Source organism: Pseudorasbora parva, chromosome 7, assembly GCF_024679245.1.
Source record: "Pseudorasbora parva isolate DD20220531a chromosome 7, ASM2467924v1, whole genome shotgun sequence".
In the NCBI taxonomy this organism is placed as follows: Eukaryota; Metazoa; Chordata; class Actinopteri; order Cypriniformes; family Gobionidae; genus Pseudorasbora; species Pseudorasbora parva.
This window is the reverse complement of record NC_090178.1, coordinates 44,193,385-44,213,247: the sequence shown is the minus strand read 5'-3', so window position 1 is coordinate 44,213,247 and position 19,863 is coordinate 44,193,385. Positions and strand designations below refer to the sequence as shown.

General features: G+C 37.5%; 1 protein-coding gene across 1 annotated transcript in view; it reads right to left on the bottom strand.

The window, feature by feature from the left end:
* Window positions 1–670: 670 nt before the first annotated feature.
* Window positions 671–19,863, bottom strand: part of bckdhb (branched chain keto acid dehydrogenase E1 subunit beta) — a 111,275-nt gene continuing 92,082 nt past the window's right edge. The window contains exons 10-11 of the mRNA XM_067449327.1: window positions 2,329–2,476; window positions 671–998 (exon numbers count right to left, since the gene is read on the bottom strand). Coding sequence (XP_067305428.1) covers window positions 2,336–2,476 — 141 coding nt within the window. The 3' untranslated portion in view covers window positions 671–998; window positions 2,329–2,335. The remainder of the gene's footprint in view (window positions 999–2,328; window positions 2,477–19,863) is intronic.

Below are 19,863 nucleotides of genomic sequence, written 5' to 3'. Positions count from 1 at the left end.
CTACACGTTAAAGGTTAGTTCACCCAAAAATGAAATTGATGTCATCAACTCCTCACCCTAATGTCGTTCCACACCCGTAAGACCTCCGTTCATCTTCAGACACAGTTTAAGATATTTTATATTTAGTCCGACAGCGTATCTAAGTGTATGCACACTATACTGTCCATGTCCAGAAAGGGAATAAAAACATCATCAGAGTAGTCCATATGAGACATCAGTTAGTTCATTAGAATCTCTTGAAGCATCGAAAAAACATTTTGGTCCAAAAATAACAAAAACTACGACTTTATTCAACATTGTCTTCTCTTCCTTGTTTGTGTTCAAACCTCAAATAAAGATTCAAACGCTTGTGAATCAGTGTATTGATCATGTGACATTGGCGAACCGAATCATTGATCGATTCACTGATTCACAAGCGTTTGAATCTTTATTTGAGGTTTGAACACAAACGCGGAAGAGAAGACAATGTTGAATAAAGTCGTAGTTTTTGTTATTTTTGGACCAAAATGTATTTTCGATGCTTCAAGAGATTCTAATGAACTAACTGATGTCACATATGGACTACTCTGATGATGTTTTTATTCCCTTTCTGGACATGGACAGTATAGTGTGCATACACTTAGATACGCTGTCGGACTAAATCTAAAATATCTTAAACTGTGTTCTGAAGATGAACGGAGGTCTTACGGGTGTGGAACGACATTAGGGTGAGGAGTTAATGACATCAATTTCATTTTTGGGTGAACTAACCCTTTAAGATGGTGAGGTCCAGGTAACAGTAAGAGCACAGACATGGAAGGAGAAGAAGAGCACAGCACCCGTGTGATGTCCACGGTAGTGTTCAGAAACCACGATTCACCCTCTAGACACGATCAACAACATTTTTTCATGGAGTTTCCCAAAGAATGACAGCCTGTCCGGTAGCATGGTCCCATCTACAGGCAGAAGCTGTGGGATTGACTGGTTTGTTCACTGATGAAGTTCTCAATCTGTGGTGCCTGTGAATAAAGTAGAAGTAGTAAATTATGGTCTAAATGTGGTTGCATTGAGTTCTGGGTCTGTGTGCAGTAGTTCTGGATCACATGACTTCAGTTTTGCTTGTTCAATTTGCAATAGCATCTACATTGCAGCTAAAATCTTTTAGTGCTTAAAAATTCTGTACTGAACACACAGTGTCATTTACAGGAGTGACAACCAAATCTATAACTGAATTAAAGGGATCGTTCACCCAAAAATGAAAAACCATCATGTCGTTCCAAACCAACAAGACTTTTGTTTATCTTTGGAACACAAATGGAGATCTTTTTTGATGAAATATGAGACATTTCGGTCCCTCCATAGATAGCTAAGCAACTAAAGCTTCAAAACAGTTCATAAAGAGATTGTAAAACTAATCTATATGAATTGAGCAGTGTAGTCCACATTTTCTGAAGAGACTCGATCAGCAAACATAATAAGCAGCTTGACTGAAACTGCTTAAACCTCATTGGTTCTTTCTGAAGTTCAAACGTTCTGCGTAACAAGAATGAACTTCATTGGTTCTTGCATGAGGTTCAAACGTGCTGCGTAACTCGAGAATGAACCATATTGGTTCTTGCGTAATGAGAATGATCCTCATTGGTTCTTGCTGAAGCTCAAATGTGCTGCGTAACTCGAAAATGAACCTCATTGGTTCTTGCATGAGGTTCAAACGTGCTGCGTAACACGAGAATGATCCTCATTGGTTATTGCGTAACGAGAATGATCCTCATTGGTTCTTGCTAAAGCTCAATTGTGCTGCGCAACGAGAATGAACCTCTTTGGTTCTTCAATGAGGTTCAAACGTGCTGCGTAACATGAGAATGAACCTCATTGGTTCTTGCTGAAGCTCAAATGTACTGCGTTACATTCAGGAAGTCACAAGCACATTTACAAAAACATCTAAGCAGAGTGTATGGAACCGAACTGAACAACTAGTTGATTTTAATGACATATTTAAATGTGCATCAGAAATGTGTCTCTTTTCTGAATGTGCATTGCAAGAAAATCACAGGGAAAGAGGTACGAGCCTTGACTCATTTGTGTTGCCAGATATTGCAAGAAAAACAGCCAATAAGAAAAAGCCCATTGAAAAAACTTAAAAAATGCAAATGCAATATTTCAAGAATGCTTTTTTTAAATATTAATTTTAAACAAGCAAGAGTCTATGGTTAACAGAGTGTCAATCATTGCAAATTCGGGAGTTTATCAGTTTCATTCAAAACATGGAAGGTTATTTAGAATTACAAAAAAAAATGTGTCCAGCTTTAGAGGGTCAGATGATAATGGTAGGTGACAGAAAAATCATACCTGTGTTTCAGTAATTGATCATCCGCTTGACGGCCTCAAAGCATTTCCACTTGTCTGGGATGTAGAAGGGCTCAAAGATGTGAGGGAAGGGCGTATCATACCCACAAACCCTACTGATGGGCGCCTCCAAGTTCAGGAAACACTCCTCCTGCAGAGAACACATTCAGCTCCATTAATAATTTGTACCAGACAAATCTTTTTTTCCCGGCCTATTCAACCTTATTCTTGATGTAAGAACTGATCTCATTTACCATAATCTACCATTATGATCCCATAATCACAAACACATTGGTTTGTAGCGCAAATTACAGCAACTCTTAAGAAAAAATAGTGTCATTTCTCAGTGTTGAATCAGTTCTATTGTAAAGATCATCAATAATTTATTTAGTTAATTTAATCTATAAAGCAGTTCTGCAGAAAAAAGTGATGATATCGTTTAGCTCAGTTCAGTTCTCATCCAATAGTGTCAGTACAGTCAAATCAATAATATTAATGAATAACAATAAAGCGGTCATGGACTGGCTTTGTTAAATTTGTATTATTATACTATTGCCTGAGGTCAACTTATGACGTTTGTGTGGTTTTTATATTCAAATACATCATAATGAATTATAGGCTATTTTCTACACTGGTTTTGAGCTTCTCTTACTGCACTTAAGACTTGGAAGTAAACGCCCACAGCTAGGATTGGATAAGATTTGCATATTATAATGAGCTTCGGCTCCCCTGTGAGTACACATGAGGAATAGTTTTGAATTGTTTTGAAATTGTGTGGGAAAACGACAACCGGAATGATTCGCCCACAGGGCTCGCAATATGTTTTTATCAAACAAACACAATGATTTATCCATCCGCAATTAACTGGAATGTTATTGGTTGGTTTATATAACCACAAACCAAGTGGTTATATAAACCACTTTTGTTTTTTAACACACACACACACACACAAGCACAGATGCACAAACCTAGTAGCCGTCTGGAAAACATAGGCCCGGGACGTTGGGCTTTGCAAAACCTGGCCCATATATGTCTGAGTCTGATCCCGAATCGTAATAAACCAACAACACCTCAAATTAAGGATTCTCCAGCCTGTGACAGCGTGCTACGGTATGTTTAGTTAGACACGCACACGTAATCAATAGATGTCAAACGATCTGTAACAATGCAATGCCATCACGTATAACATCAGTTGCTTCAGTCATTTATGTAATCTCATCCTGTCTTTTGTTTACAAACAAATCCGTGGTGAAATGAAGGAACAAACGTGCAATGTCTTCCCCAAGCGAGCTGGATCTTCATTAAAAAAACATAATATTGGAATCTGAATGAAGCTTATGCAACATGTTTATTGCTTGAAAGTTCGATCCGGTTTAGCTCCAGGTAGGCCTATATCTATTCCATGTCATACACAAATCGGTGGGCTGGGCTACAGAATCAGGCTTTTGTCTTCTTTGGTTAAGGGGGTGTTGGCCTGGAAAGCTAAAAAGTCATGAGTTTTGGTTTGAAGTAGTAACTTGAGGGCTCAAAAATCTGCCTGGATCGCAGCATCAATGCTTTGAAAAAAAAAAGTAAATGCTGAAATTTACTAAAGAACATGTCTTAAATATGGATGACCAAGAAAAGATGATAAACACCGACAAATGGAAAATAATCAATGTCCTTAGGTCATGATCCCAGTGAGTGGTTGGGTTTCTATTTAAGCTTTTGGAGAACTTTTAAATAAGGTATCAAGCCAGAAAAGAACGTGGATGCTGAACAAACCCAATTCCCAATGACTAAACACAGAACCATCAAAACTTGTGCATCAGGAAAAGCTATAAAAGGGTCTAATGTTTACTCATACAAAGCCAACACTAAAATCTACTGTCCATGAAGACACCTCCAACTCTTAATGGAAGCTTTTTGACTTTTTCCATGCCCAAATTTGAACACAGAAAATGCATGAGCTAAGTGTGAAACATGGTCGCACTTTGGGCGAACTCTCTTGTCTGCTGGTGTTTTCTGAAGTGCCTACAAAAGAGCGTCAAGCTTCATTAAAGCGCTTTGTGCTTGCTTTACATGACGGCCTGTATAAACACAAAAATGTGTTTTAGATTTGCCTCAGCAGGCAGTTCCAGCTCTGCAGAGACATCAGGAAAGGCTTTGCAGATCGAAGGCAGGTCCCGGATGCTCGAATCCGTCCCGCAGCTGCAGTCGTCCTGCCGCTCAGTGGTCAGAACGAGCCTGGCATCCTGATACACATAATCACCGTTTTGGGATTTGATGTGGCAAGATGAACCTAGTGCTTCTGCTGCTCAGAAATAGTTTTATCTACATGTGATGAATCTGAATAGTGTGGTTTGTAATGACTGGAAATGGACTCATCGGGGCATCTGCTGATTGACAGGAGCTAAAATTAGATGCAATTCACTTTCAGTTCACTCTTAACGTTCATGCAATGCAGGAAAATAATGTTTACCATTCTCTACGCTCTTAAACCTGATGCTTTTGGTATTTACATTTGTTCATCCGTGTTCTCTATCTTCGCTTCCATCATCACTGCTTGGATAATCAAACCATCAAAGTAGTTTGACATAAATATATGTGCTATACTCAAAGTCTTTTGAAGTAAACAGAATGAACCCAAGTAGCCCTAACACGCACATTCAGCAGAACTACAAAACAAACGTAGACAGAGCAAACCAATCTAACATCAGCAACAGTTCAAGGTCTGAATCACCACAATACAAATTTAGTAAATTGTCCCCAGTTTTAAAGCAGAGGGTAATTTGGGGTCATTTATTCTGTAGTCCCAAAGCGGATGAGTACCTGCCAACCTGACCCACGAGAAGAGCAAGAAAAAAACTCGAAATACTCTTACTGGAAAAGCAGGAGAACAGGGAAGTGCAGTCTAGTCTGAAGCCACTGCATGTGGACTGAGAACAAGACTATTACTTCCAACATTCTACAGTGTGAGTAAATCACTCATATGCGACCAAATTACACGAGAGGTGACTAAAAAAATCTCAAGTCACCTTTATTTATATAGCACTTTTTACAATGGCGACTGTTTCAAAGCAGCTTCACAGCGTTCACAGGAAAATAATGCAATGAAAGTTGACTCGGCTGTACAGCTGTTCAGGATAAAACGATGTTATCCAGCTCAGTAAAATTATCATATAGTGTCAATGCGGGCAGATCAGTAATATAGTTGAATATTTAGAGCACACCCTCTGTTGCTTTCTCTCACACAAGTAACTCAATGTGAGACAAGAAAAAAATGTCACTGTCCTGATTGTCCACTGTGTTGCATCATCATGAAAGTTGATCAATTTCACACATATTTAAGCCTGGCCAATTTAAACATGCAAGAGCAAGAAACATGGCTAACACTGCACATCCGAAGCATGCGCCCAGAAAGCCGTGTCTGACAGCATGTGAATACCGAATTCAGTTCTCTTTCACATCCTCCTGTGTTTGAACAGACATTTTCATACACAATAATATATGGCATAATGTCTTGGCGAGTATCCTAATAAATAGGGCTGCACGATATATCGAAATGATCGATATATCACAAATGTACATATCACTCATAAGCATATCGCAACGGCATGCAATATCTGAATGATTTTAATAAGCTACTTCAAAACATTGTGAAAAGTGTATGTTTTAGGCTGACGCATATATCAGAGAATAGACAGGCATGCAACTGTTACTTACGTGACTTGCTTGATGTTAAAGAGTTATTAAAAGCAATAAGTTGCGAAAAAAACTAAACTTGAAGTCTCGCACTATCTGACACACACACACAAACACAAACACAACGAAATGAGCACACTCTCTGAAAGCATGTGAACCCTTCAGTTGTGGTTTCATGCCTTATTGCACACTCAAACTGTCAAATACAAACACAGTTATGTAAAAAATCTTTGGAGCAATTTTTGATAGATATACAAGTGCTGTAATGGAGATAATCAGTGTTATTCACTTCACCTGTCAGTGGTCATAATGTTTTGCCTGATCAGTCTATTTACTTGACTATAATAGTGTTTAAATTTGAAATGTATAATTTATATATTTATATTTATGAAGAATTTTGCACTGTTCATGCATTCCATGTAAATTGTCTGGCAGGTAAAATGAAAAATGTATTCGGTTTCAGTGTGTCAGTACTGGACTTCAGTGTCATCAATATATAAGAAGTGAATCATTATATGTAATATTTGTAATTATCAGCATAAAGATAACTGGACAGTTCTGTATCAGAGGCACAAATTCAAAGTAGGAGATAAATACCACCTGCCTTCATAATTTTTTATTTAATGTGATGAAATGTTATATATTTGTACATGTGGACTAACTGTCCAGTGCTTGGGGTCACTGTGCACACATATATAGATGTCTTCACATTATATAATACATTAAACACCCGCCTAAATGATTATCAGGAACACCATACTCATACTATTTTTTACCCCCTTTCGCCTTCAGAACTGCCTTAATTCTACGTAGCATTGATTCAACAAGGTGCTGAAAGCATTCTTTAGAAATGTCGGCCCATATTGATAGGAGAGCATCTTGCAGTTGATGGAGATTTGTGGGATGCTCATCCAGGGCACGAAGCTCCCGTTCCACCACATCCCAAAGATGCTCTATTGGGTTGAGATCAGGTGACTGTGGGGGCCATTTTAGTACAGTGAACTCATTGTCATGTTTAAGAAACCAATTTGAAATGATTCGAGCTTTGTGACATGGTGCATTATCCTGCTGGAAGTAGCCATCAGAGGATGGGTATATGGTGGTCATAAAGGGATGGACATGGTCAGAAACAATGCTCAGGTAGGCTGTGGCATTTAAACGATTCCCGACTGACACTAAGGGGCCTAAAGTGTGTCAAGAAAACATCCCCCACACCATTACACCACCACCACCAGCCTGCACAGTGGTAACAAGGCATGATGGATCCATGTTCTCATTCTGTTTACGCCAAATTCTGACTCTACCATCTGAATGTCTCAACAGAAATCGAGACTCATCAGACCAGGCAACATTTTTCCAGTCTTCAACTGTCCAATTTTGGTGAGCTTGTGCAAATTGTAGCCTCTTTTTCCTATTTGTAGTGGAGATGAGTGGTACCCGGTGGGGTCTTCTGCTGTTGTAGCCCATCCGCCTCAAGGTTGTGTGTGTTGTGGCTTCACAAATGCTTTGCTGCATACCTCGGCTGTAACGAGTGGTTATTTCAGTCAAAGTTGCTCTTCTATCAGCTTGAATCAGTCGGCCCATTCTCCTCTGACCTCTAGTATCAACAAGGCATTTTCCCCCACAGGACTGCCGCATACTGGATGTTTTTCCCTTATCACCATTCTTTGTAAACCCTAGAAATGGTTGTGCGTGAAAATCCCAGTAACTGAGCAGATTGTGAAACACTCAGACCGGCCCGTCTGGCACCAACAACCATGCCTCGCTCAAAATGGCTTAAATCACCTTTCTTTCCCATTCTGACATTCAGTTTATAGTTCAGGAGACTGTCTTGACCAGCACCACACCCCTAAATGCATTGAAGTAACTGCCATGTGATTGGTTGATTAGATAACTGCATTAATGAGAAATTGAACAGGTGTTCCTAATAATCCTTTAGGTGAGTGTATACACTACTGATGTTTTTTCAGTCAGATTTGTTTTGTTTCTTTGAAGAATTCTCTTCCGCTCACCAAGCGGTTTTTATTTATTATTCATTTAATACAAATTACCATAAAACAAAAATATTTTGAAATGATATTGCAATTAAATTTTTTTTGTCTATTTTATTATATTTTAAAATGTAATTTATTCCTGTGATCAAAGCTGAATTTTCAGCATCATTACCCCCAGTCTTCAGTGTCACATGATCCTTCAGAAATCATTCTGATATTATATTTGATGCTCAAAAAACATTTATGATTATTATCAGCGTTGAAAACCTTGAAAATAGTTTTGTAAAAACTATGTGGCAGTATGGAAAAACATACATCTTTTGTGAAAAGTCTTTTCTTATAATATTAACATATTTACAGTAACTTTTCAATACATTTAATGCATCTTTGCTAAATAAAAGTATACATTTAAAAATACAAAAAAAAGTATACAAAAAAAAATCTTAGTGATAAAACTCGTTCATTAGGTGATTTATTCACAATGGAGGATCGAGTTTTGCTTGCGTGGTCACGAATTATTGTTTGCTGTAAATAAAGCGCCATGCTTGGAATAAGAAGAATAAATGCATATTTAACTTAATAATAAGAAAATAATATCCTTGAAGATATTCTAGTATGAAGATGTATAGATGTAAATTATAGTTAAAATGGATTTCTCTTATATTTTATCTTAAAATAAAGGATGTCATTTTATTCCACATGGAAATGAGCAAAAATAAGTTAATACAGCCTCTTATTCCCGAGTTAATCATAATGCTGCGGTTATTTTAACATATGTAATTGCTGCTGTAATAACTGTCCATTTCAAATGTTTATGTGCTTCTCTACTTTTTTATTTTTTGAGTGGTGATGAATGATATTACTCTTGTAAATTCTTGCAGCATTTCAGAAACAAAAGTCTAGAGCTTTAAAATGCATCCAAATTACAGCAAAGTACAACCGTACAGTGCTCTGCAGTGTTAAAAAAAGGATATAAACAGTGAATCTGAAGTGATATATTGGAGTCAGACAGCAATTAAATTACCACACGACGTTGGTGTTTGTATAAAACCAGTAGGTCATTCAGACAGGGATTTTTACGCGGACAGTGGGAGAAAAACACTGACATTCTGGATTCAGGCGGCAATCCAATCACAGGGTAGCCCGTTAATGATTGAAACAATTACTATTCAAATAGGCCTTTTGAAATTAATGTACTGAAGTATTGTACTGTACTGAAGTATTAATTGTAAACTTTGTCATTTCTTAATGACATACTTCATGTTATTTACAAAATTTGTATGTCATGTATTTATCCCACTTATACCGTGATAATTTGCCAACACTGACAAGTTAAAGCTTTTATTGGTGTATGCAGCGCAATATTTAACTGGAAGGATTAAAACAACTGTTGTTTTCATCAGATATCGCTTTAAATCAGACAGAGAGCAAAAGTAGTGAGTAATAGTGCTAATGAGGCTGTTTATGACTAGCCATGAGTGATAAAAACTAAATATGTAAATCATTTAGTTCTGGGACATACAGTCAAACCAAAATGTATTCTGGCACCTTTAACATCTTCTATTATTATCAGTTTATTCTCTATAGTTTAGAAAATAGTAAAAAAATATAACAAGAACTGAGTCAGTAACATGTGTAATGGATTAAAATCAACCAATCAGCTGTCAGCTGTTAAATTTAAGTACACAATTAGATAATACCAGTTTAGGCCAACCAATGACCAAGCAATGCTTCATTTTATTCAGTCTGTGGTGTAAAAGGTCGCATAAGCAATTAAAGAAAAAAACACTTCAGCAAAACATGGTCAGGTCAAAGTGTCTCAATCATTTAGGCCCCAAATAATTAGCAATTTTACTGCTATCCTCACTTACATAAATTAACTATAGTGCCCTATATTTAGCCACTAGTAAAATATGATATCTGGTGTCTGAATAATTTTTGGTTTGACTGTATGCTATAAACTACAGTTTGTTAACTGAACAACAAAGCAACTAAACTTCTTAAATTCACTACAACTGTTACAGAAGTTCCCCTGGGTCTTTCAGATCCTTTAGTACGTACATGACATATCAGTCAGAAACACTGATCTGAAAGGCCATTTCTAGACAATCATTCTGAACTTCATGCTATTTTTGCTTGATAACAGTCAGAGTTTGTGCATGTCAGACGTCTTTACCATCACTCAGAGCGGCTCAGACACGCAGAAACATCAGTCACCTCAGCACAGTAACAAATGTCAGGAGTCAGGACTGGATGTTTCTCATGCTTTTACCCATGGGTCTCCACAAATCAGGGTTGTGCGACATTCAGAACCGATTTGAGATTCCTTCCTGAATTCCTGAATACAAACTGAAGTAGCAAACAGAATGCAGAATCGTAATTTGAAGAAGTGGAATTAAAAATGGATTGACGTTCATAGAAATTTATTTAATTACATATACACACATACAGTCTTGTTCAAAATAATAGCAGTAGAATGTGACTAACCAGAATAATCAAGGTTTTTAGTATATTTTTTATTGCTACGTGGCAAACAAGTTACCAGTAGGTTCAGTAGATTCTCAGAAAACAAATGAGACACAGCATTCATGATATGCACGCTCTTAAGGCTGTGCAATTGGGCAATTAGTTGAATTAGTTGAAAGGGGTGTGTTCAAAAAAATAGCAGTGTGGCATTCAATCACTGAGATCAATTCTGTGAAGAAACAGGTGTGAATCAGGTGGCCCCTATTTAAGGATGAAGCCAACACTTGTTGAACATGCATTTGAAAGCTGAGGAAAATGGGTCGTTCAAGACATTGTTCAGAAGAACAGCGTACTTTGATTAAAAAGTTGATTAGAGAGGGGAAAACCTATAAAGAGGTGCAAAAAATGATAGGCTGTTCAGCTAAAATGATCTCCAATGCCTTAAAATGGAGAGCAAAACCAGAGAGACGTGGAAGAAAACGGAAGACAACCATCAAAATGGATAGAAGAATAACCAGAATGGCAAAGGCTCAGCCAATGATCACCTCCAGGATGATCAAAGACAGTCTGGAGTTACCTGTAAGTACTGTGACAGTTAGAAGACGTCTGTGTGAAGCTAATCTATTTTCAAGAATCCCCCGCAAAGTCCCTCTGTTAAAAAAAAGGCATGTGCAGAAGAGGTTACAATTTGCCAAAGAACACATCAACTGGCCTAAAGAGAAATGGAGGAACATTTTGTGGACTGATGAGAGTAAAATTGTTCTTTTTGGGTCCAAGGGCCACAGGCAGTTTGTGAGACGACCCCCAAACTCTGAATTCAAGCCACAGTACACAGTGAAGACAGTGAAGCATGGAGGTGCAAGCATCATGATATGGGCATGTTTCTCCTACTATGGTGTTGGGCCTATTTATCGCATACCAGGGATCATGGATCAGTTTGCATATGTTAAAATACTTGAAGAGGTCATGTTGCCCTATGCTGAAGAGGACATGGCCTTGAAATGATTGTTTCAACAAGACAATGACCCAAAACACACTAGTAAATGGGCAAAGTCTTGGTTCCAAACCAACAAAATTTATGTTATGGAGTGGCCAGCCCAATCTCCAGACCTTAATCCAATTGAGAACTTGTGGGGTGATATCAAAAATGCTGTTTCTGAAGCAAAACCAAGAAATGTGAATGAATTGTGGAATGTTGTTAAAGAATCATGGAGTGGAATAACCCCTTTCAACTAATTGCCCAATTGCACAGCCTTAAGAGCGTGCATATCATGAATGCTGGGTCTTGTTTGTTTTCTGACAATCTACTGAACCTACTGGTAACTTGTTTGCCACGTAGCAATAAAAAATATACTAAAAACCTTGATTATTCTGGTTAGTCACATTGTACTGCTATTATTTTGAACAAGACTGTATTTAATCAATTTCATCACTTTGACTATGTGCTCACATTAGCTCTAATTTAGCTGTCAATATGCTTTGCTGAGCACAAGGTTATGATTTGCAAAATTAACATTTGTTCTAATGGCTGTTAATTGTTTGGACAGTATTGAAAGTTTTCATGAAATAGGTATGAAAAACAAGTATGCACAGATAAATCATTCAGACCATTTCCAAAGCATGCATTTAAACTACTTAAAATGATTTTAAACAGATTTAAAAAACTCTTATGTGTGAAATAAAGTCTTCCTGTTATTACAATTGAACATGCTGTGTCTTAAATCATTTTCAAATGAATTCAAATGTATACTCATGAACTGAACTCTGCTTTAGGCACACAGATGCAGTCTAAAAAATACAAAGAAACTCATAAAGAGAGACATGCTTTATGGGGACTTTCCATATACATGATGATTTTTACACAGTACAAACTATATATTCTGTCCCCTAACTCCTAAACCTACCCGTCACAGAAAACGTTCTGCATTTTTACCTTCTCGTAATTTATTATGATTTATATGCTGTTTTCCTCATGGGGACCAAAAAAAATGTCCCCAACAAGATGAACAATTTCTGGGATTATCATCCTTGTGGGGACATTTGGTCCACCTTAATTCAGGGAACACCTGGCACACACATTCCAGAGGAAACCGACTGCTTTATTCATACACAGACAAAGAGATATTGAATACTATTCCAACTATTCCACAGAGTTGTCCAGGAACACCGAGATCAATCTGAAAAATATCCCCGTTCCAGCCTTGGATCCAGGAATAACAGTACGGTCATTTCTGTCACAGTCTAAGCTTCTGTAAGATCCTCTGCTCAGTCACGAGGTTCGTACTAGATTCTTACCATTTCTGCAGAAATCATAGTGTTTCCAACATGATTTCAGGTATTCAATCCGATCATTTTATATATATATATATTTGCATTTTAGTTTTATTATGAATAGGCTGTGATGTCAAGTTAGCATATTTTAGATTAAAAAAACAGACTTGTATTCTGGAAAATACGGTAATTGATCATTTTTATTTGTGGACGAACTAACCCTTTAAATACAACAGAACACATTAAAAAGCCTGTTCATGCTAAGAACTAACTATAAACATAAATACAGTATAACAATACATATAGACGGTTTCATCGAACGCACGCGCGTTGCTACAGTTACGCGCCTGGCCCAAAGTTAACTTCCGGTCTGTGTGTGTTTATCGGTCTGGCTAGTGGATAGTTTGGCGCACCACTCAGTAGAAACACATTTTTGACGTACCATTCTTGGACAACATTATACAAATATTAAAAATCAAGCAGAGAGCATATGACAGCAGCGTAAAAACAGTGTGTGTGCGACTCACCAAAAAGCCTTGAATGCTTACTAAATATCCAATCTGACTGCATGTGAGAGCAGTGTCTAATGTCATTTAGACTGCATGTCTAATGTGATTTACATGTTATTTATTTGCTTGTTTTCAGAAATAATCTACTGTAGAGGTAATTTATTCTGGCTGTGTTTACACAATGCATTAAAATGTGATCGTGATTCTGTCAAGCAGGTCGACTCATCAGTCGATCAGGACACGGCTCGTTTACATCTGATCACGTCAAGTGCTCGCCATCTGGATAACCGATCGGATTTATGTTTACTGCAAAATATAAAAAATTAGGTATGTAATAGGCCTTTACCATGGAGTGTAAAACAACTTTCGCTTTATCCTCTATTAATGTAATGCATAGAGCACGGGATATTTGTGATGCATTCATATACAATCAATCCCAGGATACTTTATCTACAAGTTTAAGTTTCCCAACATTAATATTATATTATGAAACAAAGAAACGTGTTAATCCAATGCATTACATTAATTAAAAGTTGAGCGCGCACGTATTTATATAGGCTACTGTACAGAAAACGGCATTACACGGTCCTTAAAGGGTTGGTTCACACAAGAATATAATTCTGTCATTAATTACTCATGTCATTCCAAACCAGTAAGACCTTTGGTTCATCTTCGGAACACAATTTTAGGATATTCACGGGTTGTGATCGACATAAGGTTGAGTAATTAATGACAGGATTTTCAGTTTTGGGTGAATGACGTTTTAAGGGGGGCGTTTCCCCCACTCTATATTGAAGACAGAAATGGGAGATTATTTATAAGAAACATGCTGAAACAACAAAAACATAAGAATTAAGATAATATTGTCCATTTAGAATTAAAGGTGATAACGCATAAGAAAGATAGCGCAGCCTGTGTTATTGATGGCCACCGGAAGTTAAGTTTGGGCCACAAAAGCGTGCATGCGCAGTAACATTTGTTTATGTTGCTGCCGTTGAAACCGTCTGTATTATGATCCACACCAACACACAAAAATATTTAGTTTATTGCAAGCATCCTTTAAATCTGCCGATTTAAAGTCAAGTCAATTTTATTTATATAGCGCTTTTACAATGCAGATTGTTTCAAAGCAGCTTCACAGTGTTAACAGGAAAATAATGCAACAGAATTTGATTCGGCTGTACAGTCGCTCTGGAGAAAACAGTGATGTTAGATCAGTGATAGAGTTTATATAGTTAATTTAGTTTACTAATTCAATTCAATTGAGTTCCCAACTGAGCCAGCCAAAGGCGACAGTGGCAAGGAACCAAACCACCAATGAAAACCAAATGCTCATGCTCTTTAAAGTGGGACTGATTCTGATTGGCTGCCAATGTTTTTATTGATCACTGTGTTATTATCATTATAGTGGTGGTGTGGACATGTTCTTCTTTAAAATTTAGAATGATTGTCTAAACTAAATCCTTGATCTTATTTTTTACAGACATTGTCCTTGGTGTGGACGCGCCTTAACAGTTCTTGTTTTTCATTAAAAAAATTAAACTTGTGGTGGTTCATTAAAAACAACTTAAGTAAAAAAAAAAAAAAAGTGAGAGACCTGATTGAGTTGGTAATGTGTGAAACTCACAGTTATGGTAAGGGGCGTGACTAGGGTTGGGTACCAAAACCCAGGGCCAATATAGCACCGGTACCTATATAACCGGTATGTACTGAACCGAATAAGAACGCAGATTTCGGTTCCTTATTTCGGTGCCATCAAACGTGCTTTCGTGCTTTGGCCTGCACTGAGCCAGACAGACAGACAGACAGACAGACAGACAGACAGAGAGAGAGACAGACACACACACATTGCTCGTCACATATTACAACAATTCAGTGTTTTCACCACATCATGTTTATTTTAGCTTTCAGACACACATCCTGATATCTATGGAAGCGGTAATAACAATCCTTTCAGACAGTTATAATTTGACTGTGTTTTATTCATATCAGATACACATTATAAAGTTACTATATAGTTTGCTCTGTTCTTCTCCGAGTTCACTGGTCACTTACTTTCATGTATTTCGTGAGACGAGGATGAATTTACGTGATGTAAATCCGACAGATGTGATTCTCTGAGGCGCAAACTAACATGGCAATGCACATTGCGCATTATAGATCAACTAACATGATCATTATGACAAAACACATTCACTTACACATATTTGAAAATCAAAATATCAGATAGCTCATGACATAGGTAACAAGTTTGTGAATATTTTGAATAAAAAAGAAAAAAACCGATACAGCTGGGCTCTGAGCTGTCATTCAGCACTTTTGCGGCTGCTGTGTGTCATGTGAGAAGCACGACGCGTTGCCATGGAAACAATAAGGCGATTGGTTCTTAAATATTTAGCCAGAGAATATGGTCATATTAATGCAAAATAATGCTGAACTGAAGCTGGTTTGTAGCAGACCAAGACTACAGTCTGCTATTAGTTCTGTAATATCACTAGTATTGGTGCTGTTACTTAGTGTTAAATTAGGCCTATTGTAGTTGGGTTAGGTGGCTCAGCTGTGATTTTTCGTAAAGTGTGTTTTGTATCTATTTATATATTTAAGTATACTTTACACTTTTAATAAATTGAAGAAAAAAATCTAAAATAAAAATGTCATCCACTGTCGTTTTGTGGTTCTTTTTTTTAAAAGTATCGGTTCAGGCACCGTTTAGGCACCAGTACCGTTTTAAAAGTACCGGTTTGGCACCTGAATCGTAAAAAACCCAAACAATACCCAACCCTAAGCATGACACACTTGAAGCACTTGACCAATCACAACACACTGGTCCAGCCGACCAATCAGAGCACATTGAGTTTACTGGAAGGAGTTGCTTCACAGAGACAGGAACTAAACAGAGCAATACTTTTCCAGTCTGTCAGTGAAGTTTGGCCATCAATCAGACGGGATACGCTACATTCCGTGTCAAAAAACATCTTGCGATAAGGTTTTCACACTGACAGCTGTCATTGTAAGACATAGCAACTCTGTTTGTTGTCTGAGTTAGCAACAGTATCTAAGGGGGGGCAGGACTTTCCGATATGTCAATTGCAAAAGGATGTAGATGTTCACGATCGACTAACAGAACCAAATGACTGGAAAATCATCATGAAGCATGTATAAATTGCACTTTCAGTGTTAAGTTTGTTCAGTGGGACTACACACTTGTAATGTCTTGGTCAGAAATCCACATTTGAGTTTGTTAACCAAGTGATTTTAAACAGATCTCAAGATTAAGTTGGTTTAATGAAGCTTTAAGCAAACACCACTAAAAACCAAAAGGCATGTCATGACTGCAGAAATGACTGTCACTGTCTTGTGATGTGCCCAGGCTGTTTTGGTGGGGCAAAAATTTGCCATTATCCCAGACATCAGTAGCTTGACCACAGTTCAGACCACGCAGAAAAGCTAATAGCCTTTTTGAGCAACTTGTCTGTTCAATGTCATTATCTGTGCACATCCGACTGACTCATGCCCACCCCGCTCAAACAAACACACGCTTTAACAAACTTTGACGTCAATGGAAACGTGACTGATGTTTTTGTTTAAAGACTGGCCCTGCATCTATGCATGGATGAATCTCTTGATAAAATTTCCACCATCAGCACCAGCTCGCCGAGACCTGAGACACTCATGAATGTGTACACTACTGTTCAAAAACTTGGGGTCAGTGGTTTATTTAATTTTTTTATATAAATTAATACATTATTTCAGCAAGGATGCATTAGAAAAATCAAGTAACTAGTGATAGTAAAGAAATGTATAAATGTTACAAAGATTTCTATTTCAGATGCACGCAGTTCTTTTGAATTTTTTAGTCATGTATCCTGATTACCACAAAAATATGAAGCAGCACATGTAACTCTTAATACTCATCAAGATAACTCTTGATGCAACTCTGACCTCTCAGGCAAGATTTGCTAACAATCTTTTCCATCAAAGACATTTGACTGATGGGCAACTGAAAATGCCAGATACAGTGAAAATTAAAGTTTGCTGATCATTCCACTACAAAACAACATGAGATATGACTGTTTTCACACCGTTTAATGTAATGTCCGAGATAGTTTGGTTGATTTGACAGGGTATATGCAGGAATCCTGAAGTTAATTTCAATACCTTTTTAAGACTTTTTAAAGACCTTCTCAAAATATTTTAAGACCTCATCGCACTTCAAGTTCTAATCGGCAACAAACCTTTAATAAACAGTTGTAGTCGAATGTAGACTTAAAATCTCTATCGTAGGCCAATTTTGTATTGTTTATATTGCATATCTGTTTTACAACGTATGGAGGGCAACACATTACCTAACTGCGAATTTCGCAAAATACATGACGTCACCCGTAGACAGCGCTCGCCAGGGACGGAAATTAACTTTTTTCAAAGTCTACCTCTCGTTTTTACCAGCCACTTTTTTGTTTTTAACAAATTAATACTACAAGCTCTACAATGCTTGGGCAGTTTATTTATTCTCAAGTCTCAATGAAATACTGACATTTTCACGATGATTTGTGGTCTTTTATGGCTTCCAGTTTTATGGTTTTTAGTCCCAAGAATGAAACTATTCGTTTTGGCATCTTTGAGCGTGCTGACAACATACCGAGCAGAACATTGTCAGTAGGGATGCACCGAAATCACAATTCTTAGCCGAAACAAAAAAAGAAGAAACCAAAGCCGAAAACCGAAAAATAAAATTCAAACTAGAATGTTTAACTCGACCCCACTCATGTGTACATTAAATAATAATGTACAGGTCTACTGGCCTGCAGAAAGGGACAGAAATTGAATAAAGTAATCAAATGCAAAATAACTGCATATTTAACTGTTTAAATGAAAGATTAATCCTTATTAAACTTACAAAAGCTATTCAATCAAGAGCATTGTTTAATGTCAAACTAAATATAAGGACATCACTCAGGCAGCAGTAAAGGCTACTGCGCCTTTAAGACCTGATGCAGGGATATGCTCGTCTTTCTCGACTGTGCAGTTCACTTAAGGCATATTCAGACTCTGTTTGCTAGGATACTCATCAAGATGGACATGTTGACATACTTCTTGTGTGAGTTTGTCCGTTTAAGTGCAAGACTTAAAAGAGAACTCAATATTTGCGCGCTGTGAGACGAGCGCGCGCTCTCGGATGATGCACAGCGTCAGATTTTCTCACAGAGAGCGCGAGTCTCACAGTGCGTCTTCACACGAGTGATGACGGAGAAAACGACTGGTCATATGCACACATACGGCAGCACTCGCATACATTGAACAAAGTTTACAAAGAGGTGAAACAGCTCGGTAGGTGAAGCGAGTTTACCCGCCACAACTCTAAATCAGCCGCATTTGGCTGGTGGCAGTGCTAATTTCCATCCCTGGCGCGCGCGCTCCGAGCCGATCTCATAATACTTTTTTAATACTTATGGGAATGAAAAGAAATATATTCATAAATACTTTTTGGAGTCAAACTCTTTTGACAAAGCTTGAACAAAATACTTTCAAAATGTAAGACTTTATAAGGCCATGATAAGACTTTTTAATACTTTATAAGGGTCTTAATTTTCCCAATATTGATTTATCACCTTTTAAGACTTTTCAAGACCCCGCGGATACCCTGTTTGAAAGTTGCTTTCTGTCTGATGTAATTTGAAACAAAATCTGGCCAAAACGAAGTTTATTTGGAGTTAGTTTCGTAAGTTTGAAACAGATTCCCAAAGTGAACATTCTGGAAAAATCCGCTCTGGATAGTAAAGACTTTTGAACTACCATTGGTCCTGGCAATTCCGTAAAACGTAGGTGCGACACTGAAACTCATTGAAGTCATATACGGTTAATTTCTACTGTTCAGTCTTATAACATCAACAGAAACTGAAGTTGTACATTTAATTGAAAGCAGCGCTGACACCATTTTTAATTCTGTAACGTTACTTGCTTTAAAGCAATATATTGTGAAGCGCTATATAAATAAACGTGACATGACTTGACTGGAGTGCTGAATTGCAGAACTGGGGCAAACATTCACATCTCTACGATCGGATGCTTTCTCAACCAATGTTTTCTCACAGCTGTCACGTTTGTTGGATGCTCATTTTACAATGATATTATGCACATCTTCTGAAAATAGTCCCCAGCACACTCCCTGTGCAAGCAGGTTGTCACGTTGGTTATGTTGACGGAAGTTAGTCTATTTTTCGCGGCACTCATGGTCAACAGCAAAGTTCCTTGATTATTACACAGGAATGAGAGTGTAGTTCCTAGACATATCGGTCTAGAAAATCACAACTTTTCCTGTCAGTCTAAGTACACAATGTAAAGAGTCACATTTTAAATAGGAAAAATATCAAAAGTCTTTGGTCATTTTTGACCGAGATGCTAACGGTCTAATCAAGATGCTAAGCTATGCAAAAAGTTCTACCGTCAAATCTGATTTGAAAATGGTAAAACTCAACTTTTTAACTCTAGGGGAGTTGGAAAATGAGTATTTCTTTGAGAATGAACATTAGTCTGGGAAATCTGCTCAGTATTTTCTACTGCCCAAGAGGCGTGACCAACAGGCATAGTTCAAATGACATACAAAAATTGGATAG